The sequence below is a fragment of the Mugil cephalus genome, chromosome 18, assembly GCF_022458985.1.
Source record: "Mugil cephalus isolate CIBA_MC_2020 chromosome 18, CIBA_Mcephalus_1.1, whole genome shotgun sequence".
Lineage (NCBI taxonomy): Eukaryota > Metazoa > Chordata > Actinopteri > Mugiliformes > Mugilidae > Mugil > Mugil cephalus.
The window spans coordinates 22,496,337-22,522,730 of NC_061787.1; the positions used below are offsets into that span (position 1 = coordinate 22,496,337).

Here is a 26,394-nt window from a genome sequence, read left to right on the forward strand (position 1 = left end):
GAGTCCTTATGTGACTTTGCCCACCTCAGAACAGCCTCTTTCTCCATGTAGCGGTGGAACCTGACGATAACAGGACGTGGAGGATCATCCGGTCGGGGTTTCGGCTGCAGGCTGCGGTGTGCGCGGTCCAGCTCAGGCGGTCCAGAGAGCAGGTCTCCCAGTAAATCAGCGAACAGCTTGGCCATAAAGACCCTCGCATCTTTTCCCTCCACGTTCTCCGGGAGTCCCAGCATACGGACATTTTGGCGTTTTGAGCGGGACTCCAAGTCCTCCACTTTTGCCTTGAGCTCTGTATTCTCTTTCACCACCGATCCCAGGTCAGACTGGAGCCCGCTCACGTCCAGTTCTAGTTGCGTTATCCTGTCGCTGTGGTCGGATAAGCTAGTCTCCATCTCTTTGATAGTAGAAGTTTGTGCCGCCAAGCTCAGATGGAAGGATTCGACCGACGACCGGATAGGTTCCAGTGAGCTATTTAGTAAAGCGTTGAGTTCGGCGGTCATATCCCTTCTCATTTTTCCAAGTTCTAGGACAAGCGTCTCCGTCGTTAATGGTGCCACAGGATCTTCCGCCATTCTGCTACAGGCTTTGGCACCCTGCTGCTTTTCAGTTTTACCGCCCGATCTACCCGCTTTACTCATTCTGCCTCAGGAGTTTCGTTAAGCGAAGTAGTCGTTTCAGGATTAGGCACTATGTGACGATGAAAGGTATTTTGAGAATAAACTAAACTGAAAAGATGCGGAGCTCAGACAACGTGCGTCTTACCGCCACATGGCGTAACCCGGAAGTCGTCCCCAGTTTGCCATGTCAATACTGAGGAGGTATTAAATTGTGTAAATTATATTATTTCTGCACAAGAACAACTTTTTTGGATTCAATCTGATCCATTTTTAAGTTGCTGACATCAAAAAAGTGTGTCTAATACGAATGAGGGGCAGACAAGACTTACACAGATCAATACATAATTTATTTACGAAACACAGATATTGATACAAACAAGGACAAAGAAGACAAACAAAGGTTTTGGTTTAATATAATTCATTAAATGTGTTTTATGACGCATTAAAAACTAAAAGCAGATCAAATGTTAAAAATGTATCTGACAGTCCTTAAACTTTAATAAGTAGAGTTTGTTTTTGTTTTCAAAACTAGTTGTTCCTTTGTCACCCATCTTGAACGCTGTGCAGTGCTCAGAGTGACAGGTTGACGTCGTTTTTTGCCCTGCCACTGCTGAGGCTGTGGATCATGGCAATCATCGCAGAGTGTTTGTTCAGCTCATCCTCTTTTTGCTTCATTTTTGCCTCCAGTTGGCTCTTCTGCAGCTCCAGAGATGATGCCTGGAAAACAGCAAATAGTTATAGTGTAGTGTGTAACAGTAGCAGACACATATTTTTTCTTTGAGGGCAGGAGCTCTTAGACACACAGAAATACTAAAACGAGACATTCATGCTATGAATCACCGCTTTGGATATTTTTCATTCATTTTACAGTCGCAGTATTATACATTTTTGTATCTCGGTGTTTACACAAGGGTCTCACGAGGGTTGTCACAAATATTCTGGGTAGGGAAGATGACTTGTTTAGAGGGAAATGATTTAATTGTTTTACTCATTTATTTAACTAAAAAACAACGCTTAGTACTGAGGTGGACATAGGGCAAGTACTTTGAAGGCTTGAAGCCTTTGAAGAAAACATGAAAATGTTTTAAAATTCTCATTTTCCTGGTCGTTTGTCCTTTTGAGGTCACATTGATTTTAGCTTAAAACAACAGAACAGACACCATCACAGTATGTGTACATATTTTAAACATAATACCGAAATATAACATATATAACATCGCAAAAATCAGCCGTTTTAAAGAAAATCAGCTTTTCAAATTTCTGTGAAGGTTCTCAGTCATCCAGGTCATGGTAATCCAAAAAAGCGTTGAATAAGGTCAGCTGGACTTGTAGAATTTCTTGAAGACGCTTTGTAGAACTTGCCAGCAGGTGTCTCACTTTCTGGTTTCGAATCATTGCTTAATTGTCTGGACTGGTACGCCTTGCCGGTGAGTAGCTGCAGACTAGCATTGTTGGTGTTTAAATATCACATGAATGAGTATATATTTCATTCATTAATTTGGGGTTTTGTGTTTATGTTGCATTACAGGTTTACAACCTAATTAACGTGGCTATGTTACTTTCTAATTAACGCCGCTAACGAGCTGGCTAACGTGGGCTAGCAGCTACCAAGCGTGTGGATTCTTGTTGTACGTGTGAACGTAATAAAATCATAAAAGTGACTGGAGTTGTATCCGCCGTACCTGTCCTGATAACCCTTCCAGAGGGGAGTTTATTAAACTATAGCAGGTAGCTTGATAAAATTCTGGACAGTTGTAAACCGTCGTCGGAGCCGTGCAAGAGAGTACACGGACCCCGAGCGGAGAACAGCCATCGTTAAGGGCCGGCGCCGGGAGCGGAGACCGGAGTCTGGAAAGTTGCCGTCAACAACGCAACTACAACGGAGGGGCCGAAGCCGAGAGCTAACGGGGCCGTTAAGAAGCTGAATGACTTCCACAACCGTGAGTAAGGCTGTGTGGATAGTATAAAAGCTGCGGAGCTGATAAAGTGACTTTACGCACCACGCTATAGCCGCCGGCAAAAGACGTCTGTGTCGTTCGCGGACGAGTCGTTTGTTTCGAACGACTCTTTCGAACGAGTCCTTTACTAAAGTGAGTCTAGTGATTCCTGGAAGTCATTACTTGTGAGGTTGGAGCAGTTGCTACCCAGCAAACCATGGCCTGCTAACACTCCCGAGAGACCAAGCGGCCGGGAGAAGCCAGGTGACAGATGGAGAGAAAAGAAGTCGTTTACTAAAACGACAGCAAGTGAAGTGAAATGAGACACCCAGCAGATACCATGTGCTGTGTGTGGTGATGAAGAACATGTAGGAAAACTGTTTCGCTGCAAAACTTTCAGGAAGGCCAATCTGTCTGAAAAGAAAGCTCAAGTGAAAAAGGCAAAAGCATGCACAAAGTGCCTGGATGTTCACGTGGTCGACAGTGCCTGCACTCCAAAGTTCCTCTGTCGTAAGGAGGAGTGTAAGAAAGGCGACACTCCGGTGGACCACCACTATTTCCTCTGCCCTAAGGCACCAACAAGGAAGGATGCTGCAAAAAGGGAAGACAAAGCAGAGGAGAAGAGGGGACCCCGTGGTCTGACAGAGGGTGCAAGAGGCCGTGTTTGCAGAGTTAGGTCTGACTCCCCGCCAGTTGGAAGCTGTCCGCAGAGCTTGTACAAACAAGGCAACGTTGGGAGTGTGTGCCGGCGAGAGTCTGATAGAACAGAGCGGCTTAAAAGAACATCCAGTCCTCATGATGCTCGTACCTGTCACGGCAAAGAGAGGAGACAGCCTAGGAGCCTTGGTCGATCTTGCCTCCGACACTAATTACATCACGCACCAAGCTGCAGAAAGACTCGGACTGACCGGTGAACCAATCTCACTTGTTGTGTATGGTGTCGGCACGATGAAGGTGAAAGTTGATACAAAGAGATATCTTGTGACGATAAAGGTGTGGACCTCACGAGGAACCCTGAAGTTCCACGAGATGATCTGCTACGGGATGGAAGACATCGCCAAAGTGGATCGAGTGGTGAGATCGGAGCGGCTGGAGCGTTTTTTCCCTGAAGTTAAGCCGGGAGGACTGGCCCGCCCAGAGAAGATCGATCTACTGATTAGTACTCGTGAAGGCCGATTAGCTCCACAAAGACTGCAAAGGGTTGGTGACCTGGTGTTATGGGATGGTCCTCTAGGGAAGACCGTGAGTGGTGTGCATCCAGACATCTTCGAAGAAGTGGAGCTGACCACATGGCACTCAAAGACGCACTTCACACACTCCATGAGGACGGTAGCCATCAAAGTTGAAGAACACTTTGTGGGAAGGCCGGGAAGTCATTCGGAACAAGGAACAAGCGTGCAGGTTCGAACGACAGCAGCATGCAATAAAGAGGTCCTTGAGTGGCTAAAATGGGATAGCATCGGAGCTGCCTGTGATCCTGTCTGTGGAGGGTGTCGCTATGGGAAGTGCCCACCGGGAGGAAAGGAGATGTCACTGGCCGATGAGAAAGACCTGGAGATAATTAGGGCAGGTCTGACCTTCAGGGAGAGTGATACCCACAGCAACCAGCCACACTGGGACGCGATGTACCCCTGGAAGGAAAACCCAGCTTCTCTTCCCAACAATCGAAAGGCTGTGGAGGCAACGTTCCTGAGGCCTGAGAAGTGGCTCATGAAAGACCCCATGTGGAAAGAAGCTTACGTGAGGCAAGTTCACGAAATGGTTAGGAGGGGAGCTGCTGTTAAGCTCACCAAGGATGTGATGGACAGCTGGGATGGCGCCGTGTGGTGGGTGAGCCACCTAACGGCACCAAACCCCCACTCTGTGACTACGCCGGTGCGCCTCGTCTGGAATAGCAGCCAGGAGTTCAGAGGGGTGAGCATGAACAGCATTTTGCTCAAAGGGCCAGACGTCCTCAATCCCATCAGAGCAGTGCTCCTCAGATTCCGGGAAGGAGAACACGCAGCCATCGGTGACATCACCAAGATGTATAATTCGGTATGGCTGGAGGAACAAGAGGTCCATGTGCATCAGTTCCTGTGGAGAGACTCACCAAAAGATGAGATTGAGGACTATGCTGTCGTAAGGGTGAACATGGGGGACAAACCGGCAGGGTGCATTGCACAGGTTGCCATGCGAGAGACCGCAAAGTTGCCCCAGTTCTCTGATATGGTGGAGGAAAGAAGGGTCATCGTGGAAGACTCCTATGTCGATGACCTTCTCACGTCCCACAATGACTCACACTGTCTGGACAAGATCCTGGAGGGAGTGGAGAAGATACTGAAAACAGGAGGCTTCTACCTCAAGCCCTGGGTCCGGTCCGGTCAAAGTGGGAGGCGGGACGGGACAGAGTCCGAGCCAGTGACTCTGATGTTGCCTAACCAACTAAGGGAGGAAGACAACAAAGCCCTGGGGGTTGGGTACCTGGTGCAAGAGGACAAACTTTTCGTGATGGTCTCTATCAACTTCTCCAGAAGGAAGAAGAAGATGAGAACTGAGATTGACCTCAGAGAAGAAGAAGTGTAAGTAAAGACGCCAAACCCACTGACCCGTCGTGTTCTACTGAGCCAGATTGCCGGGCTGTATGACCCAATCGGACTAGCAACACCCTTGAAACAGAAAGGAGTGATCCTTGTGAGAAGAGCCTTCCAGGAGGCTGGCAAGCTCAGTAAAGACACCTGGGATGAACCCCTGTCTGAGGAGCTCAGAGGAAAAGCAATCGCACTGTTTAAGGAGTACGTTTGTCTGAGTAGTGTCAAGTTCCACAGGAGCCTCACGCCCTTCAATTGGAGGGGTAAACCCTGGGGAATCACGTTTTCTGACGGGAGCTGTGAGTCCTATGGCGCTGTGCTCTACTTGCGATGGGAGACATCAGAGAAAGAGCTTTTCAGCAGTCCTCACCAGAGCTCGAGCCAAGATGTTGGTAAACCCTGACAGTCCTGGTGGGGAAGGCTCAGTAGTCACAGAGGGAGTTAGTGGGGCTCCAGCGTCCTCAGGAAATGAGATAAAACAGACCTCAACCGAAGCCAGGGAGACAGGGTCACTGTGGGGAGCCACGCTCATAGACCAAGTGGATCAAAAAGGTGCAGTTCTCTAGCCAAGCTCTGTGGAGTAGTCGGTTATGTTCGAAGAGCTGTGAAGAAATGGTTGGCCTGCATAGGGAGGGCCTCTATGCCAGCAAAGTGGGAGGCAGTACTGACAGTAAAGGAATGCAAAGCTGCGTTCCAAGACCTGTGCCTTGCTGCCCAGAAGGGAGTTGTGTTTCCTGTGACGACACTTAATAGGCTCGTTGTCAGCAGGGATGAAGCTTCGGGGATCCTGCAATGCTATGGTAGAGTCCAGGCCATTACCCAGGGAGGGACCGTTGTGCCCCTAGTCCCCTACAACGCTTGGATCAGCACCCTTCTCACACGAGAGGCGCATGAAGCTAACCACGAAGGTGTTGCTGGTACACTCCTCCGGGTGAGGTCAAAAGCATGGGTGATGCAAGGACCAAAGATTGTCAGAAATGTCATTGACTCTTGTATGCACTGTCGAAAGACCAGAGCGAAAATGTGCAAACAGGTGATGAGTGAGCTTCCCCTCGAACGAACTGAACCAGCTGCACCCTTCGAGTTTACGGCCCTGGACCTCTTCGGCCCCTACGTCGTTAAAGACACTGTGAGACGAAGAACGAGGATGAAAGTCTGGGGTGTGGTGTTCAGTTGTATGGCTTCGAGAGCAATGCATGCAGACATCGTCGAGGATCTGTCGACAGAAGGATTCCTGAAGGCGTACCAGCGCTTCACAGCTCTCAGGGGTCACCCGAGGAAGCTCTGGTCGGATCAAGGAACCAACTTTGTGGGTGCTAGGCCAGTTTTACAGGAGCTTTATGAGTTCCTAAATAGCATTGACAGGGATCAGGTCCAGAAGGAGGCGGCAGCTGCAGGAACGGACTGGTCGTGGGTATTCCACCCGCCAGACTCTCCCCACCGAAATGGGGCAGCTGAGGCAGCTGTTCGCGTACTCAAGAGAGCATTAAGCAGCGTTGGCGAGGAAGGTAACCTGACGGCGTTGGAGTTCCAGACCCTCCTCTACCTGGCAGCAAACCTGTCAAATGAGAGGCCAATCGGTGCCAGAGCCCAGGTACAGGAAGAGACCGTGGAGGTCATCACCCCCAATTCTCTTCTGCTCGGTCGTGCAGGACCCAGGGGAGACTCCCTAGGTTTTGAGTATCCAACTTACCCCATTGTGCGTCTGAGAGCAATCCAGATCGAGGTCAACAAGTTCTGGAAGCGGTGGAGCCAGCTGGCGGGTCCGGGCCTTTACATCCGGCAGAAGTGGCACGCGCCTGCTAGAAACGTCACAACCGGGGACCTGGTGTGGTTAGCTGACCAGAACGCGCTGAGGGGCCAGTTCAGGCTGGGTCGAGTCATCGAAGCGTGTCCTGATGCAAAGGGCATAGTACGGGACGTGAAGGTGAGAACATGCCAAGGCCGTCCAGTTTTCGGCGGACAGGCCAAAAGAAGCCGAGGTGCGGAGAACTGTCTTTCCACCACCCTCCACAGGGACGTTAGGAGGTTGGTGGTTCTGCTACCAGTGGAAGAGCAAGAAAAGACTTCCCCACCATGGTGTGTTTCGGAAGGTAAAAGACGGTAAAGGATCCCCACCATGGTGTGTTTCGGTAAAGGTTCAAGACCCCCCCTGCCACCATCCTCTTGAAGGCTGGTGGTGTGTTTCGGTAAGGGATGCCGTCATGTCATCAAGGACAAAGTGTGTTGTTTATGGACATTAAAATCACCTTGAGGTTATAGTTATTCATAATGTAACATGATACATTCATATCCTGGAATGCAAAGTTATGTTTATAGTTATGGGGTGAATGTCATAACTAGAAGTTTAACTGTTCGAACTGGTTATAGTGGCCCACCTGGATTCTAGAATCAGTAGGCCAAGTGGGAGGTGTAGAACTTGCCAGCAGGTGTCTCACTTTCTGGTTTCGAATCATTGCTTAATTGTCTGGACTGGTACGCCTTGCCGGTGAGTAGCTGCAGACTAGCATTGTTGGTGTTTAAATATCACATGAATGAGTATATATTTCATTCATTAATTTTGGGTTTTGTGTTTATGTTGCATTACAGGTTTACAACCTAATTAACGTTGCTATGTTACTTTCTAATTAACGCCGCTAACGAGCTGGCTAACGTGGGCTAGCAGCTACCAAGCGTGTGGATTCTTGTTGTACGTGTGAACGTAATAAAATCATAAAAGTGACTGGAGTTGTATCCGCCGTACCTGTCCTGATAACCCTTCCAGAGGGGAGTTTATTAAACTATAGCAGGTAGCTTGATAAAATTCTGGACACGTTTCGCCACTCATCCGAGTAGCTTCTTCAGTTCTGATAAACTAGTGGGAACTTGAGGTTTAAATAGGAATAAACTCTGTGGGTAACACCCACCAGAAACTGGGGTCACTAATTTCCATAATGGCTGGTACTTACCTGTCCTTGAATGGGGGGAACTGTGTGTCTAGGCTAACTTACCCTATGAATAGAGCTCTAACGAGGCTATTGTCCATGGGAGCCTGGAGGCTCAAAGTGTGAATGTTGTTGAAACTTCTCGGGGACAGAAGTCAAAACTGAATTAGAAATAGTTGGTAAATTAAATCTCAGTCCACTTCATCTGTTTAGGGAAGGTTTCTCCACTTTGACATAGATGGCTTCCTTAACTCCTCTCTCAAACCATCTGTCCTCTCTGGCCAGGACTTTGACGTTGGTATCCTCAAAGGAGTGTCCTTTGTCCTTCAGGTGGAGGTGGACTGCTGAGTCGTTTCCTGATGAGCTGGCTCTCCTGTGTTGGGCCATGCACTTGTGGATGGGTTGTTTTGTTTCCCCAATGTACAAGTCTGTACATTCCTCACTACACTGAACCGCATACACTACATTACTCTGTTTCTGTCTAGATGTTTTGTCTTTGGGGTGGACCAGTTTCTGTCTTAGTGTGTTTCCAGGTTTGAAATAAACTGGGATGCGGTGTTTACCACTTTTACCATGCTTTTCAAATGCATTTATGATATGTTTTGAGGCGTACTTTCTGCCATCTTTTTTTACATTACTCCCTACATCATCGGGTGAGATTTGGTTGGAGAAGGAGAACGGCTTGGGAGAAAATATGTCAGAGGACGAGGCAGAAAGTGTGATTTTTCTATCAACTAACCCAGTGGCCTACCCGTTTAAACTATTGACAAGAAGGAAGGCTGAGAGACCCATTTTTGCAGAGGATGGAGGTGGTTCAGTGGCTCAGACAGCGACGGGAGTGAGGAGAGGGTTGGGAACACTTCATGGTGACTGGTCAGATGATCAAATGTTTAAAACCATGGCTCAAAACACAAAAAAAAAAAAAAAAAAAAAAAAAGACAAACTCCCCTCACAAAAATTAAAAAAAATACTAAGCAATGAGCAATGAAATCCATCATTCTTTTACCGTAACCCTAACCCATTGTTAAGCTGATGAATGAACAGCCTATTTGTTGTGTTCAATAAAGTGCTTGCTCAAACATTTTTGGTCTCTTGCTCCCATTTCTTCTTTTTGGATTTTGAAGTTCTACTTAGAACAAAGCAAAATGCAAATTCCGATTCAAGATTCTTCCTTTTGAGTGTAGCTAGCCGTAACAGGTTAGGTCATGTCAGTGGCAAACTCTTTAACTTTATACTCTCGTGAACATCCAGGAGCTTTAATTCATTTTGTAATCTGCTCCTCTTTCCCTGTTATTCAAGAGTATGTCAGTCGTTGTCGTTGTTAGTTATAAAGTTAAAAATTCATGTTAAAATGTCAAAGCAGTAAATATTGATACCAAAGTGAAGTGACAGTAAGTAACATCAGAGCAGAGTTACGTAAGTTACGTTACATGAAGTGTTTTTGATGAATGTATTTAACCAAAACTGTATTAAATTTGTTTCAACCACAATTAAAAACTATTTTTTTGGTCTCAGGATTCCCTCTGAATGACTGCCAGCATCTGGACTATGTCCCAAGTATATTTCCAAAGTGTCAAAATAACAGAGGACACCGTAAAATTAAGATGCTTCAGTAATACTAGGAGGTGAGAGGGTGGTGCTCATTGTAAGGTTATGCCACATAAACCTGTGGTGTAAGATTTGTTTTCTTTATAAATGTGCTCAGAGGACATAAATTACGCATTTATCAATGTGATATGCCCCATAGGCCCTAGATGTTATATAAACGGGTGCATGTTCTGTACTTCATACATGTTTATTGAAAGAATGAAAAAAGGATGGGAGGGAGTGAGTGACAAAGGCACAGAGAAGTGACAGATGTCATATATTACCTGGAGATTCAGTGAAGTAATTGTAAATGTCTGGTATGACACCTCAGGCCACTGAGTGGGCTCGTTCATCCATTTTTTCTATGTAGCGTTGGACATTATATATGTGTCTGCCTGTCAAACATTAGCCATTTCACCCCCTTTCTGTTTGAATGCAAGGAACACAAAATAAACACTGACTACGGGGAGTTGTACTTACCGCCAGTGGTTTGGATTTTGCTACTGTCATCTATGTTGGTACCCTGTATTGTGAAACTTAAATGGCAGGATTTTGAATTTCCTTTTGCCATCAGTGTTATAACTTTTGTGTTACTCTTTAGTATGAGGGAACTTCTTTAAATTTCCATAACTACGTTTAGTGTTTCATGTCCTCTTTAAGGTATAGAATAAACGTACAAATAATACTTTCTTTCGATTGTAAAGCAGAGATTGGGAGATAATGCAGAAGTAACTTTAGATGTAACCAGAACTGACACAGATTAAAGCGTTTGTTTCATGTACACTTTAAATCTTTTCGTCGTTACCTTGATGCTGGCGTCCTTCCTGGCCTGTTCCGTTTTGTTTAGCTCCTTCCTCAAAACATCCACTGTCTCTTCCAGGTCTCTCCTCTCTTGGTCCTTTTCTTTCACCTTCTCTTTCTCAGTCCGCAGTTCAGCCCGCAGACCTGCCACCAACAAAGTAAAGCAATGACTGAATACAACAGAAGAAAATGAAGAGGTGCAACTGAGAAGTTTCAAGGAACATTAGTACTCTGATTAAAGTACTCAGACCAAACATGAGACAATGCATACATGATGTATTTAAAGCAGCGCTGCAACACTGAGTGAGGTAAATTTCAGACCAACCTGAGATATCGCTGTTTCTCTTTTGTAGATCTGATTGCAGAGATCTGATTTCCTCTTCTCTCTCCTCCATCACAGACACCATCCTAATTTAAAAGTTAGGGTTCAGTTCATCCATCAGGATCTACAGTCCTGCTCACCATTATTGGCACCCCTTAATTTTTTGCAAAACCTCTACAATATCTTCAGAAATAAATGGAAATGTACCAAATGTATATCATCAGGATCTTTTAATTGGAGGTCCAAAGTAATTTAACAAAACAAAATTTATTTATTCAACTTACATATTGTTATTTCAAAGAGGAAACAGAAAACAGCATGTGCAGCAATAATGGCACCCCCCTTTAATATTTGGTTGCACACCCTTTGGCAGTGATGACAGCCTCCAAACGTTTCTTGCAGCCATCTATAAGCTTCTTGCACTTCTCAGCTGGTATTTTCTCCCACTCTTTCTTTGCAAATTGTTCAAGCTCTTGAACGTTTGCAGGTTTCTTTTCCCCAATGGCAGATTTCAGCTCATTCCAAAGATTTTCAATCGGATTGAGATCAGGACTCATTGCCGGCCATTTTAAAACAGTCCTTTTTTTCCTCTTCAACCATTCCTGCGTGCTTTTGGATGTGTGCTTTGGGTCTTTGTCTTGCTGGAGGACCCATGATCTTTGACTCAAACCAAGTTTTCTTACACTGGGTAGGACATTTCGCTCTAAAATTTCTTGATAATTCTCTGATTTCATGAGTCCTGTGATACGTTCAAGGGTTCCAGTACCAGATGCAGAAAAGCAGCCTCACAGCATTATGGATCCTCCACCATGCTTAACTGTTGGTAGGGTGTTCTTTTCCTTGTTGGCTTCATTGCACCATCTGCAAACAAACTGTTGGTGTGCATTGCCAAAAGCTTTGTTTTTGTTTCATCTGTCCACAGAATATTTTCCCAGAAGGATTGTGGTTTGCCTAGGTACTCTTTGGCAAAGATTAGTCGTTCCTTTTATGTCTTTTCCTCAGCAATGGTGTCTTCCTTGGCCTTCGCCCATGAAGCCCTGTTTGATTTAGTGTGCGGCATATGGTACTTGTTGAAACCATGACCCCAGACTGTTCCAGGTTGGCCTTCAGGTCTGTGGATGTTTGTCGTGGTGTTTTTTCCACCATTCGCACCAACCTTCAAAGACTCAAAGAATTGACTCTCATCAATTTTTCTCTTCAACTCACGTCCAGGGAGGTTCTTGACAGTTCCATACTTGGCAAACTTCTTAATAACATTACGCACTGTTGAAACAGGGATACTCAGGTCTTTTGAGGTGGCCTTATACCCTTTGGAGGTCTTGTGTTTGCTAATAATCGTACTTCTGACGTCTTCAGACAGTTCCTTTGTCTTCGCCATTGTGACAAAGGAACAGGGGATAACAGATGGCTATTTAAAACACGGAAGTCATCATTCATTGGCTAATTCATGTCACATAGACACAGACAATTTTTCACGGGTGATTCTCATTTGTGATTAACCACAGGTGACCAGTAAATCTGACGTGTTTCCATACTGATTTACAGCAAAGGGTGCCAATACCAGTGACACAGCAAGCTTTAGGTTTTTCCATATTTTCCTCCCATTGTTTGTTTTAAATTGTTGTTTATCGTTTGCTCTTTTGTATCAAACACAAATTCTCTATAGAAAAGAAATGTTTCACATGATTCATTTTTTTCAGAAGATATTCCACATTATGCACTTAAACTTCATGGGTGCAAATAATGGTGAGCAGGACTGTATGTATTCACGCTATCTCTTGATTGAAAATCCGCTGAAAGTATTAAAGTGTGTGCGTAGATTACTTGTCTTGTTGCAGTTGGAGTGCTTCATGGTTCTTCCTCAGAACGTCGTTCTGTTTGGTGAGAGAGATGTGGGCCGTCTGCAGCTCCTTCAGCAGCCGCTCAGTCTCATTAAACCTAAAAACACAACAACCTGTTACACACCTAAACAAACCAAATATGCTTGGATACATATGATAAGGAAGTCTCAGAGTGTATTCACCCCTAAAAGCTTCACAGCATGAACCTTTACATATAGGGTGACCAATCACACTGGGCAACGGAATTGTGTCTGCTGGCCAGATTACTGGGGTAATATGGAGGAGAATGCATTGCTTTCAAGCCATAAATTCCTCTCCTATTTGTAACACTATATTTATAAACTGTAAAAAGACTGAAACGAGGGTAGAAAGCTTGAATAGGGTTTTGAAAGTCTGAAATAATAATTCAAACATTGAAATAATGAGTATTATTTTACAGAACAGTTTTCCTCCTTCCCAGCGGCACACCTCTTGTTACAGAGATACAGACTGAAACTAAAACCTTGCCATGGTGGTCTGAAAACTGGTGAAAAAGTTCAGAAACTGCATTGAAAATTGCATTGTTTGCTTTATATGGGGCAGATTAGCTAAGTCCTTAGACTGCTCCATAAAGGTGTGTTGTATAACATAGGTTCATTTAGTGGATGAGTGGTAGATGCAAGGACCTTGAAAAAAAACTGTACCACTGTATTTCACTTTATATTGACTCTCCAGGCATCAAAGGGTGCTGACTGGAATACATTTCAGTTTCTTAAAACCAATAAAAAGTAAGTAAGCCGTTTCTCTCTCCGAGCAACACAGACAAACTAATTCACACTTTTATAACTACTATAACTAGCAGGCTAGACTACTGCAATGCTCTCCTTTCTGGTCTACCAATGAATACAATTAACAAGCTGCAACTGATTCAAAATTCAGCACCATGAGTTCTCACTCAGAACAGAAGGACATTACACCTATTCTAAAATCCTAACACTGGCGCCTGTTAGTTTTCGTATTGATTATAAAGTTATTCTATTAGTTTTTAAAGCACTCCATGGACTTGCACCTGATGCTTGTATTGTATGAACCAGAAAGGCCTCTCAGATCCTGACTCCTCTCATTTAACTAATCAAAAACATTTGGGGATGCTGCTCTCAGCCACTACGCTCCAGAACTGTGGAACAGTCTGCTGGTAGATCCGAGAGGAGTTAGAAATATTGACACTTTTAAACGTAGCATAAGAACACATCCCTCCAATCTGTCTTTTATGCCATAGTCTTATACACTCACTTGCCACTTTATTAGGTACAATTGTTCTATTGCTTGAATTTCAGTGAGCAGCAGTTGTGTGGATGAAAATGTTATGTTGTTATGGTGAGAGGTCAGAGGAGAATGGGCAGACTGGCTCAAGATGATAGAAAGGCAAAGGTAACTTAAATAACCACTCGTTACAACTCCCATATATCCCAGTTTTCACAGACAGTGAATACTCGTCAGAGACCAGACCTGCTGCTGTGATCAGAAATAGAGAAGGTAAGTGTACTTTGTGGAGGTTACTGTCCCGTGGCAAGACAGAGTTGAGAAGGCTAATGAGCGCAAGAGAGCTAGGTATGCAGAGATGGCGTCAGAAGTCGAGCAGCGAGGCTGGAGCGCCTGTGTGTGGCCAGTGGAGGTCAGTCAGTTGCCATTGCTCTCCTGTGCGAAGCATTAGCGGGAAAGAACAGAGAGTTGCAGTAAACAACATGTCCTTGGCAGTGTGACTGTGGCTAAGAAGGAAACACGCTAGCTGGAGAGCATGTCAAAGGTAAGGCTAGCTGAGTAGTTTTAGTACTTAGTAGTTGTAGTAGGGCTAAGCTAATCTCTCAGTTGAAAGTAACATGGTTGCGTGGTGGCTGCATCGAGGGGGGTTGACTCCATGACGCCGGAGCCCACTGTTAGGCTTTCTTGGGGTGTCGTGGGCATAATTTAACGAAATATTGGCGAAGGGAGGTGCTCACTTGAAAACCCCAATCTGTTGGCTAGGCTAGTAAGCTGGTGTCTTCTTGTTGGTTACTAGTTGGTAGCTGACTGCTAGCCTGCTGGTCTGTTTTGCAGTTGCACTGGGCTTCCAAATGTGTTTTAGTCAATCGAAATGTAAAGCACTGCTTTACATTGCTATATACACCAACACTTGATTGATTGATTGAATAAAAAAATGTTATACGACAAAAATTAAATATTATCTGGTGTAATTTGGAGAACTGGCAATGACAGAAATAATTCTGTGTTTAAGATTCAAGCTTAAGGTTTTTTGGAACATTATTAGTATTTTCTTTTATTATTATTAAAAACACTGTTCTCTCCTGCCTTCTCTGACCTATTGAGCAAGGTGTTGTAGGCTCCTTTAAGGGCCTGGTGTTCCTCAGAGTCCTGCTGCAGCTTGTCATTGTGCTGCAGCAGCTCCTCCATGTCAGCCTTACAACGCGCCACCTCCAGCACCTGGCTGCTCAGCTCACCCTGCAGATCCTCCCGCCGACGTTCAGCATCCTTTAGCAGAGATCCCAGTTTACAAGTCTGCAGAAACACAGGAAGGAAAACAAGATATTAAGTGTTGGTTTTAGGTTTATGGCTTTCATCATATCAATATACTACTCCAACAACATCCAGTGTAAATCTGAACCTCAATGAATCAGAAGCTGCGATTACTGAAACAGGGTTCTTATAATCAATTACATTGTGGCGTGAACTAAATTTTGGAAATTGATGGCAGTCATAATTAAATCTTATTATTTTCATCTACAAAGGTTAAACTCTGGTTCTCAGTGCAGACATCTGTAAGGAAAAAAAATAGATTAACCATATTCATGTAGCCTTATATGAAACCCTCCATGTTTACATTACCTCGGCCTCAGCCTGAGCTCGCTGTAAACGGTACTGAGCAATGAGACGGTCAGCTTGAGAAAGAGCCAGGGCTTTTGCCTCCAACAAGTCTTCCAGACGGCTCTCCTTAGACTAATGGAGACACAAAGAAATATAAACTGTCAGAACTCAAAAAGCAGTAAAGTCTCATCTGTATGAATACTCAACATTAGAATCCAGTCATTATTATCCAGTTAAATACTTGTGCACATGAACTAGTAGCTACTTGGACAACAACCAAAAAGCAGAAGAGATGAGAAGTGAAATACTGCTTCATCAAAAGTGACTTGTTACTCGTTATATACTAAGTCTGTGAAAGGTCCTCAGTTATCCAGGTAATGGTAATGCATAAGTTTTTTTTCTTGTTAAAAAAGGCAACTAGCTAATAGCTGCTCCAGTTTAATTTTTTTACATAAACAAGCAAAGCAAATGTCTGATGGGTTTTACCCACAGAGTTTCCCATTTAAACTTCAACTTCCTACCTGTCTACTTGGAAGAGCACTGAAATGTCTGGAAGAAACTCTATAGTTACCTTTTTTAAAAACTCCTTTTGGAGTAACTATTAAAATTATCATAAGATTAACCATAAGATAAATGTACTCACAGCAAATGCGGACAGCTTCTGTTCATAAACATCAATGATCTCAGACACGTGTGAGTTCTTGACCTGATCCTGCAGCTACAAAAACAAACACACAGAAATGTCATACACTGTGAAAACTTAAAATGCATTTTTTTTTTTAAAAAAAACCTTATGCTTCTTATGGAAGTTTATTTGAAATCATTTGTATTCCGGTGTGTTGAACCCAACAGACTAGATGTTGACAATCTGTTTGACCTGTAAAAAGTTTATACCACAAGGTATGAATATATCTTCAAATACAAAGGAAACACCAGAATGGTTCTGCATCTCTTTAACTCACTAGCAAGACACTGACAATGTCAAAAATAACACATGGCCTCATGCACAAGACTTTTATATTTGTACACCGCAGTGACATGAAACTGTGTCAAACTATGCATACTAAACCTCTAAGCCAGTCTGCATCTTCCCAACCAGATTGTGGATGCTCTTGGAGGAACCAGTGGAAGAGTCCAGTACACTGGTGCTCATCCTTGGAGGCGCAACTTCCTGCACAGCAACACGTTTGACAGACAGCTCTGCCTCCCTCTGGCGATAGGAGTTGTTAGCAGCGATGCTTTCTCCCAGACTGAACAGTTTGATAAATTGAATCAATAACAGCAGAGTGTGAGGCGATTTAGTTATTTATTCTTTTTGATGTTGTTTACAACTCACACCAGCACGGGGAAGTCAGGGAGAGGCGTGGCTTCAAACAACAGAGAGAGTCCAGTGTGCACATGCTCTCTGTGGTGGGATGTCAGAGCCAGGGAGAGGGGAGTCCCGATCCTCTGGTCCTGAAGAATAAACAAGAGAATATAACAACAAAAAACATAATGAGTGGGAGAGGAAGTAAAAGACGGGTGAATAAAGTGATGAGTGAGTTTATGTGCACCTGTAACATCCTGTAGAAGCTCGTCTCCATGTTTTTCACCTGTTGCCTCAGTTTGTTCATCAACTCCAGAGTCTTGAGCAGAGCTTCTACGTGCACCTGGCTGAAAAAAAAGCACACAATAGTCAACCTTACGTATGTGCACAACAGCAGTAGTCATGGAAGAAGGATTCAAATTGTTTTGCAGGGTTAAATTAGCAGTAAATCACAAAGTTATTGCATCCATTTTACATGATTGTGCATGTAATCACACCGATCAGCAATAACATTACAACCATTATCATGGTTCCTGTCAGTGGGTGTGGTATATCAGGCAGTAAGTGAACATTTTGCCTTTGTCTGAACAAAACCTAAGTTACAGCAATGTTCAGTTGGAAGTCCTTGGGAGCTCCCATTCATGTGGATGTTACTCTGACATGTACCACCTATCCAAGTATTGCTGCAGACATGTACACCCTTTCACAACTTAAAGGATCTGCTGCTAACGTATTTGTGGTAGCTGCCACAGCACACCTTCAGAAGTCTAGATGAGTAGAAATACCAGCACAGCATATTCTTCAATACACTGTGATGGATCTGTATGAGTGACTCAGTAGCCCAATAAATGACTACTGTATTTTCATTATCCATTCATTATTCTTATATACACAGTATCTTTTTAAATCTAAAAAATTCCAGTACCCAACACAGTGTTGTCTTGTTTTGTCCAAAACAAAAGAATCTTAAAATTAAAAGATAGTTTTTTTTCAAAAAGGAAAGAAAATCAGAAAAACGTTCTTATCTGGGAAGCTTGAAACATAAATCTTCTGCATCTTCCTCTGAAAAACAACTGATAAAATGACAAAATAGTTCCAAGACTAATCAGTAAAGTAAATAATTATTCATTCATTATAGTCATTATAAGCATGGCACAGTTCAGTTGACAATGAAATGTGTCAACCATCATCAAGGTGCCTCTTTCAGAATAGCATGTACTGTAAACCTGATGATCAGGAGTTCCTTTCGCTCACCTGAGGTCGTTGTCAGAGCCAGGAGGCATGCAGGTGAGGGGGCTGTTGCTATAGCAGCAGGAGAGGAGGGATTCAACCTGGGAGAGGCAGAGTTGGGCGCTAACCTGTTGAGACACCAAAGATCTTGTGGAATCCTTCGTACACAGGAGTGGAAGAGTTAAGGCTTCAGAAACAAATAGTAAACAGACACAAATAAAAAGAGCAGAATTCCAGAGGCATGTGAAGGATATTCAGCAGCAGACTGGTGACGTGTGTGATGCGTTGGCAGTGTTTTCTCAGGTGAACGTCTCCCTGGGCAGGATCAAGGCCTTTCAGTAGCCCTAGCAGAGTCGGAAGCAACATTTCCACAAAGCTTAGCATGCAATCGGGAACAATCTCTGCTCCCAGCGCCTCCTGGATGAAAAGAGAAACACATCAGGATACAAAGACATTCAAATATCTACTCACTTGCCAGTTCATTAGGTACACTGTTTGAATATAACAGTGCACTACATTTTTGAAGGTTTTCTCAAAGTAGATCTGATATCAAAGTAACAGCATCAAACCTAAATAATTTGTTGCTCTTTAAAAATTGCCTTAAATGTTTAGCAATATCAGAATCAGATCTCATATTTGAGATAATCAACACATGCAAACAGTGACAAACACGGGTCATGATTTTAAGCCTGCAGGTAGTTATTTCATCAGAATATAGATCTATAAATATTGTCATAGAAGTCTTTCTATTATTAACGGTAATATTGAAGATCAGCATTTGTTGCGTTTCAAAGTGAATCAGTGAGAAACTAGCACAGACTCACTTTGTTGGGTACACTAGTGAAAACAAATTTCTGCACTTAATCCTAGCTTCATGCAGGTTATGCTTCAAACAGATGAGAGAGCTGTTGATTCAACTGTGTTTTCATTTTGGAGACTTTAGTTTGTAGTACTCCTGTATAATCCATTATTTAGACTACCCATTTATTTGGTAAGTGAGTGTAAATCCTATCTCTCACGGCTGCATCTCGGTTGAAATCTTTTTAAAGGTAAACCACACAATCTCACCCCGCCTCCACACTAGCAGAATAAAACCACTGAACAATGTGAGACAGTCAGAATGTGGAAGCCACACCTTCAGCAGCTCATTCAACAGCTGCATGGCGTGCAGAGAACAGGATTCTGCGCCCTCCACAGGCGAGCTCAGCCACTGCAACAGAGCCAGCCCACACTCTGCCTTGCGTCCACCATCCAGTCCCGCAACCTGCTTTCTGCCTCCAGGTCTGAGTTTGGGACCCAGCGGTTTGAAAACCACCTCGCACAGCAGCGAGCGCAGACCTGACACACTGCACATGGCCAGGAGAAGCTCCAACACCTGCGAAAAGAACACATCCATCAACATGGAGGACTTTGGACTGATTTAATCCAGCAGGGATTGTACAGTTCAAGATAATTACCACAATAAACATCTTATTTAGTTTTTTTACTGATCTTCTGCACTGACCAATATTTCCAGAAGCTGGGAAGTCCTGATACATAAGTCCAAACTACTTTTTAATGCAGATAATATGAAGAAGTCACCTTGACAGTTTACATTTTTTTAGCTATGCATCTTTGATCATACTTGTGTCGGCAACATCTACAGTTGCTTGCCAGTACTTAAACGATGCACACCAGCGCTTATAAAATGGAAAACGGAATATTAATTTAAATGATATAAATACAGCTAAGACTAAGAAATAAATTAATCAATAAATAAAGTTCACAACAAACTAATTATCATAATAAAAACAGTGGCGTGGGGTCTCACAGGCTAGCAAAGACAGTGCATTTCTCAGATTTAAAAAGAAAAAATGGTATGCATCGCCAGATGTTTAATCAAAGTCAAGGTGTTACCTTTCACAACATTGCCTTCGAGCACGTATTGAAAGTTGCGGAGTCGGCATTGTTTGGGGTGAAGTACAGTCGAACTTTTGACTGTTTCACCTTAGGCATTTTAAAGGTTCACTTCCATCCATGCAAGTGTAGAACTGACATAACGTCATGTGTGGCACAGCCACAGAGCTAACTGGTGGTAATTAAAAATTCAGTGGTACCGAAATCTGCGCTGTTTTTCAGTCTGGTTACTACCATTTGCGTCACACTCGACACAGTAAGGTTTCAGTCTGTGTTTGTACAGAATAATGCGGGGCATGCATGGTTTATAATATGGTAAGTTTATCTCGCCTCACCTTTGCCGCAGAGTCTGGGTCTTTTGAATGCAGCAGTCCTAAAACTTGAGACACGCATGCTGAGAAGTGCTCATACCTACAAATCGAAAAATGGTTTTCAACCACAACAACAACAAAACAACAAATGTTTTGAAGCAACCGCTGAGAATAAATGATATGTGTGAGACTGTGAAACCAGCATAAGATTAAATATCTGTGACTGTACCTAGTTAGGTAGTCTGCTATTTTAGAGTTCTTCAACAGATCGACCAAAAGGTCCACTGAGTATTTTCTTGTCAGAGTACCGTCACCGTTCACGATGATGTTGAACACCAGCTGGAAAGTCTGGTGGATGTTCTTTGCATCAAAAAGCTGACAAGAAAATACACAAATACAGACATGAATGAAGCTGGGACTTTGACATTGCAACATTTATCAACAACAAGAATTTTATGTTGAAGTAAAAAGAGGAAGAAACTAAAAAGGAACAAACAGCTGCTCTGTTGAAATAAAATAAAAAAAATCATACTAAAAACTAATACAACACTGTTTACAAATGTTTGTACACTGTCTAAAATGTGTGCTCTTTTTGAACAGGGAACACATTTACTTTTCATATGTGTGTGCAACGAAACAAAGGATTTTTAAATACTGCATATTTCTGCAAAAATTAATTAATTAATTTTTACATTTAAAAAGTGCGGACCAGAATCCACAGATTCAGCATGTTTTAAATGCACACTGTTCGCAGCAGGTTTGTTTTTTCTATTTACCTTCTCACCAACTTTCTCATTCAGAGTGAGGCTGGCCAGGATGGACAGCGTAAAGACAACTACAGTCAGACTGTTGTGAGCCAGGAAGTTGATCAGTGTGCGGTAGAATGGCTTCACATTGTCCTACAAAAATACACACAATATTACACATAAGGTGAAACACTGAGACACTTAAAAGAAACCACAACCTGAATATGTTCACACTGTGTGTGCCATCAACAACAGGTTCCATTACGTGATATTCACACAAGTAATGACTACTCTTGCCTATAAGGATAAACTAACCTCTAATTATAAATATCTGGATTTTAATCTCAACATAAAATTTGCTATTGTGGGCTCACATAAAACATACAGCCCTGGGACACTAAATCAGAAGCTTTAAACATATTTAAGCACCAAACACAAGGTTTGTTGATAATGAACTAAAAAGTTTAGATGAAATGAGACATAAAAAATAAACAGCTCGTTTCCATGTATTTATGAAACAATAAAAAGGAGTGGACTTTAACATGTTGTTTTGATGGTGAAATAGCAGAATTTGTGGTTTTAAATGTTGTTAAACATTATCATTATTTTATTACAATCAAAAATTTGCATTGATCAAACTCTGGTACTCTCACATATAGACATCTTGAGTGATTTAGCAGAGACTCACCAGAGACTTGATGTAGCTCTGCACTGAGTGATTATCATGACAAAGATTAGCCATGAGGCCCAGGCATGGCATGACAACATCATCATTTTGAGACTGGCTATGTAAAAAGACATAAAGTTGCACGGTTAATTGAAAAACAATCTATTATATTCAATGCATAACACTGGGGCATATGAGGTGTGGTCCTTACATGTTGGTCATGAGAAAAGCTATGAGCTCATGGATGTAGTTTGTCAACTGGAAGATGCGAGTGTTGTATGTCAGTTTCTGTAGCACCTGTAGGGACTGAAGACATAAATATTACAAATCTGTTACTGAAATTAAGATGCACAGGTCTGATTCTTTACTAGCTACAAGACAGATGATTATAATGCCCAGCTGAGAAAGTTAAACTGCGAACCTAGATAACACTTTTTCCAACTAGTCCTACTTGACTGCATCTTGTTGTTTTGTCCCCTGCTCTCAGCTGTGTAGAATGCATTAATGGACTAACCTGCAGCACCAGAGGCTCTCCTGGTGTGCTACTGTAGCAGTGGATAACAGCTGCCAGGGTGCTGGTGAGGTTGTAGCTGCTGTGAAGAATCTCCCGACTCTGATTGTCAGATGCTGTAGAGGACAATATGCCAGTGGGGAAAGAAGATGTTTAATAGGTAGCTCTTATTATTGTTATTATGACTATTATTTTGACTCATGCTGTTGTTAAGACTAGGGCCTGACTGACATAGATTCTAAAAAAAGAGAGAGAAAATTATGGCCTAAATATAGTTCAAACACTTGTTCTTTAACTGATACTGGAAATGCTTTTTTCTCCTCAATGGCATAAGAAAAAAAACACAGTAGGTGCGCTGCTGAAAATAAATATAGCCCATTTTTTTGTACAGCGGCAACACGTTATGCTAATTTGCTTATCTAGTGGGGTACTGTAATGTTACCATTACGTTCAATGTGCCGTTACTGACTTGGGTAAAGTTATTGACTGTTTATACTAAGGACAAACCCATCGCGACATCACCCATTTCTGAACCTCAAAAATGAAGCCCGAAGTGGGCGGAGTCTGTAGTCACCATGTTGGATGAGCCAGAGCTATAGCTCTGAGATGAGCTTTACACTACCCACACGCGTATAATCCCAATGTGGACGTGGGGGGTTGTGTCGGACATTGAGACCCACCCACCCAACTCTCCACTACCTGTTAGCTCAGGCTACCGCCGGTCACTCATAGCAGGAACCCCCTTAATTATGCAGAATTTTAAACCTTAATAAAAAATAAACAAATGTGTTCACCCCTGTACAGGGGGTCTATGGGGATTTGCTCCCTTTTGCAGCCAGCCTCAAGTGGCCACTCGATGAACTGCAGTTTTTTTGCACTTCCGCATTGGCTTCATCGCTCAGACTGGGAGGTTGCCACTTGGTTAAAGTCTTCAGCAAGGTAGTATTTAAGCCAGTTATCCTAACTTTAGGTTGCTAACATATCAGTCAAGAGCGACAGACAGAATAAGGCACGTCATTGGGTCACTGTTTATTTCACTAACTAGTAGTAGCATTTCCATTACCCCTAGAAATGCACAAAACCTAAACATCATACAGCATAAAAAACTACTAATGGAAACACCAACATTTCGAAAAACCTCTCAAATATCGCTAAAACACTTAAGCTCTCATGAGGTGTTGTTTCAGACGTATCGATGTAAAAGTTTATCGCAAAACTGCAATAGAAACATTTTTTTGCATTTCCCTGTCTACGGAGATGATGACCAGATCATTTGAAGTCCATCTTCCTTAAAGTGAAGATGGCATGACGAGAATTTAAGAGAATTCTCGGATATCACGAGACAAGACTATGCGAGAGTTACAGCTCATTTGCAGAACACCTTTCAATGGAAACATGATCAAAAGCGTAATTTTACTTCATCAAAATTTCAGAAATATCATTTTTATTTTGCAAAAAACTGTAATGGAAATGCAGCTATTAAGGCAAATATTGTAACGTGCTGGTGAAGTAAATGCACTGTCTGCTCTTCGGTAGTACTTCACTCTGCTGTGAAGTGACTGTGGAGAATGACATGAAAAGAGTCAGAGCATCCTCTAATCGATACGTAACAAAAGGACATAAAAGACATATTATCTACATTATATTGGTGAAAAATATGTGTTAACATCTGCATCAATCGTCCAACTTTTGGACGATTACTCTCTAATGGTTATAATCGACTGATTTATCAGTCAGGCCCTAGTTAATACATCTCATGTGATATAACCGTTTATCCTCTAGAGGGCCGTGGAGGAGTTGGAAACTCCACACAGAAAGGCCCCAATCACATGTTGTTAATACATGCTAACGCAAAATAATCACACTTGTCTCCTTTAAAAGTAACTGGAAGGAATATCTTTCATGTTTGTATAACTCTTACTAAAAAAGAAACATCCTGTAGTCCACAGTGGAGGCAGGTAGCAGTGTGTACTGTATGTGTATACAGGTAAAGTCTACCTAGCTGTGTTAGCAGGGATATGATGGAACTCGTCAGGGCAGGGTTGGTGTTTGGGTTTCCAATCAGCTCCACCAGACCACTCACACACTCAGTGGGAAGAACCTGGCCTGACGACAGCAGCTGGTCACATCTCAGGCCTGAAACCTCCTACAAACACACATACATATATAACTAGGATATTATGAGCACTCGATCCCTACCAACGTTTGCGCTTGTAACCACAAACATATGTCTGAAACATATTTACTCTTTTTTGTTTTCATATCTAACATCTGCTAAATACAAGCATAGAACAGAGTTCCATAGTATTATAGCCAAAATGTAATGTAAAATGTATCTTAGGTCTTTTTGTTTCACTGTAGATTCAAGTGAAGAAAATTCATCTTGTCAGCACTTATATTTAATCCATTCCCACCGTTGTAAGTAGCACCTGCATGTTTTCACTTATAATTTCTGTCTCATTTCACCTTAAACTATAAATATAAAGATAAGGTAGAAGATTTTTCCCAGATTTAGATAGGATGGATTGTGAGGAATCCTGTGAGGAATCCTTCTGAATCAGGCCTGTTGCTTGTTTTGCCCACATGCTGTGGACATGTCTTGTAATGCAGTTTTCACTCTCATATTTTAACTGTCACTATTTTGAGCCATATTTATGCTTTATGATATTCTTTCTTCTAATGAATGTCTTATGCAAAACTATGCCTTGCTGTATTTTCATTACCTTCTGATATGTATGATGTGAATTTCTTCATCAGTAAAAGAGAAAATGAATCAGTTTATATATTTTAGAACACACATCATTGTAAAACCCTCATTTTAGGCAGCCTTGACATCAATTCAACTATCACACTGCAAGCAACACATGATTGTGGGGTGTAGCAGGGATGGACCAGGATCTAGTGAACAACTTTGTCACATGGTGTGGAGCGAACCATCATCTGATCAGTACAGCTAAAACCAAGGAGTGTGTAGAGGTGGTTCAGATCTATAAGTACCTGGGTCTTCATCTGGATCACAAACTGGACTGGTCGGCTAACATAGCCATAGCCATTGTAACATAGTTTACCAGTTTGCCAATGTCCTCTTCTATGCTGCGGTGTGTTGGGGAGGCAGCACTAAGAACGACACCTCTTGACTGGACAAACTGATACACACACTCTATAGTGGGAGAAGACCTGGAGTCCCTGACATCAGTGGCAGAGGCAAGAACCTTGAATAAAATCCGGTCGATCATGAACAATGTCCACCACCCTCTACACGACACCACAATCAGACAGAGAAGCTTGTTCAGTGACAGGCTGCTGTCTTTGTCCTGCTCCATGGACAGGTTGAGGTTTCTCCTCGGGCCATAAGTCTCTACAACGCCTCCCTGTGAGGAACCAACTGGACTGTGGTCAATGCTGCGATTACTGTATACTTTTTACACAACATTATATATTCATATTATTGTATAAGTTAAATAACTTATTGTGTAACCTATCTGTTTCTATGCGACGAAGCTACTGGACAAAGATTTGCCCACGGGATAAATAAAGTATCTATTTATCCTGTTTACAAAGGTAAAAGCATGATTTAGTAACCTGCATCGGTCTAATGTAATACCGACTCCAAGTATATGATCGTAAGACGTTCATAAAATGATTACAGTCAGTATGGATGAATAATGAGCCTTCATTCATTAGACTTAACATTATAGCTTACCTCCACATGTTTCTGTAGCTGCGCTGCGTTTTGCGCTGTCCTGCTGTCTCTGTACTGCTGGATGGCCAGCAGCAGAGACTTCAGACACGTTGTCATGTCCATCCTGTGGAACAAAACTACACTCTATAAAACCATATCAGCAAAACAAAACATTAGCTCACAAAACCAACGTCCGTCTTGATCCTGAAGGAGGCTAACGCTTGCTAGCATTTTTATCTCAACATTTCGTAACTGCAGAAACGAAACACATGTTTAAAATATTGGATCAAAATGTTAATCACTGCGCACGTATTACCAAATACTGGAATGTTTGGGTTTGATTGCTGAAGACTACCTGTGATGCTTTTTCTTTTTCTTTTATCGAAAATCATAAACAACCCGGCAACACAACAGCCTCCCGCTTCGAGGTTTGAACGGGTAGGGGGCATACCATGTACGAGAAAGGGGAGAAAAAAAATACTTAACCTAAACTCGAAAAGCTAATATTTACAAGTATGCAAATTTTTTTTAAAAAATGCTTTCACTATTATTTTTTTAAAGAAGTAATTAAGTGAATATGTAAAAATGAATATACAGATTTTAAA

At 42.6% G+C, this 26,394-nt stretch overlaps 1 protein-coding gene across 3 annotated transcripts; it reads right to left on the bottom strand.

The window, feature by feature from the left end:
• Positions 1–942: 942 nt before the first annotated feature.
• Positions 943–26,394, bottom strand: cip2a (cellular inhibitor of PP2A). Of its 3 annotated transcripts, none has more exons than XM_047612270.1 (22): positions 26,145–26,386; positions 25,811–25,926; positions 24,106–24,253; positions 22,111–22,223; positions 21,808–21,902; positions 21,618–21,714; positions 20,960–21,082; positions 20,413–20,558; positions 20,208–20,283; positions 19,112–19,351; positions 18,231–18,393; positions 18,001–18,148; positions 16,994–17,093; positions 16,777–16,895; positions 16,510–16,690; positions 16,084–16,158; positions 15,462–15,572; positions 14,938–15,134; positions 12,583–12,696; positions 10,762–10,844; positions 10,441–10,580; positions 943–1,334 (listed from the first exon to the last, which is right to left on the bottom strand). In XM_047612270.1, exons 1-22 carry the CDS (start codon positions 26,236–26,238, stop codon positions 1,188–1,190), a joined length of 2,826 nt encoding a protein of 941 aa, XP_047468226.1. In that variant the 5' UTR covers positions 26,239–26,386; the 3' UTR covers positions 943–1,187. The 3 variants fall into 3 exon arrangements, 2 of the variants coding, with proteins under 2 accessions (XP_047468226.1, XP_047468227.1); XM_047612271.1 differs by having other exon boundaries at positions 25,811–25,913; positions 26,145–26,385; XR_007114759.1 differs by lacking the exons at positions 943–1,334; positions 10,441–10,580 and having other exon boundaries at positions 15,077–15,134; positions 26,145–26,394.

Excerpts from the sequence above, each read along its gene's own strand:
- cip2a (XM_047612270.1), bottom strand. The coding sequence starts at position 26,238 with ATGCCCCCTACCCGTTCAAACCTCGAAGCGGGAGGCTGTTGTGTTGCC. Across the intron at positions 22,224-24,105 it reads ATCCCTGCTAACACAGCTAG|CATCTGACAATCAGAGTCGG; the intron begins GTAGACTTTACC and ends TGTCCTCTACAG. Across the intron at positions 18,394-19,111 it reads TGTTGAATGAGCTGCTGAAG|GAGGCGCTGGGAGCAGAGAT; the intron begins GTGTGGCTTCCA and ends CTTTTCATCCAG.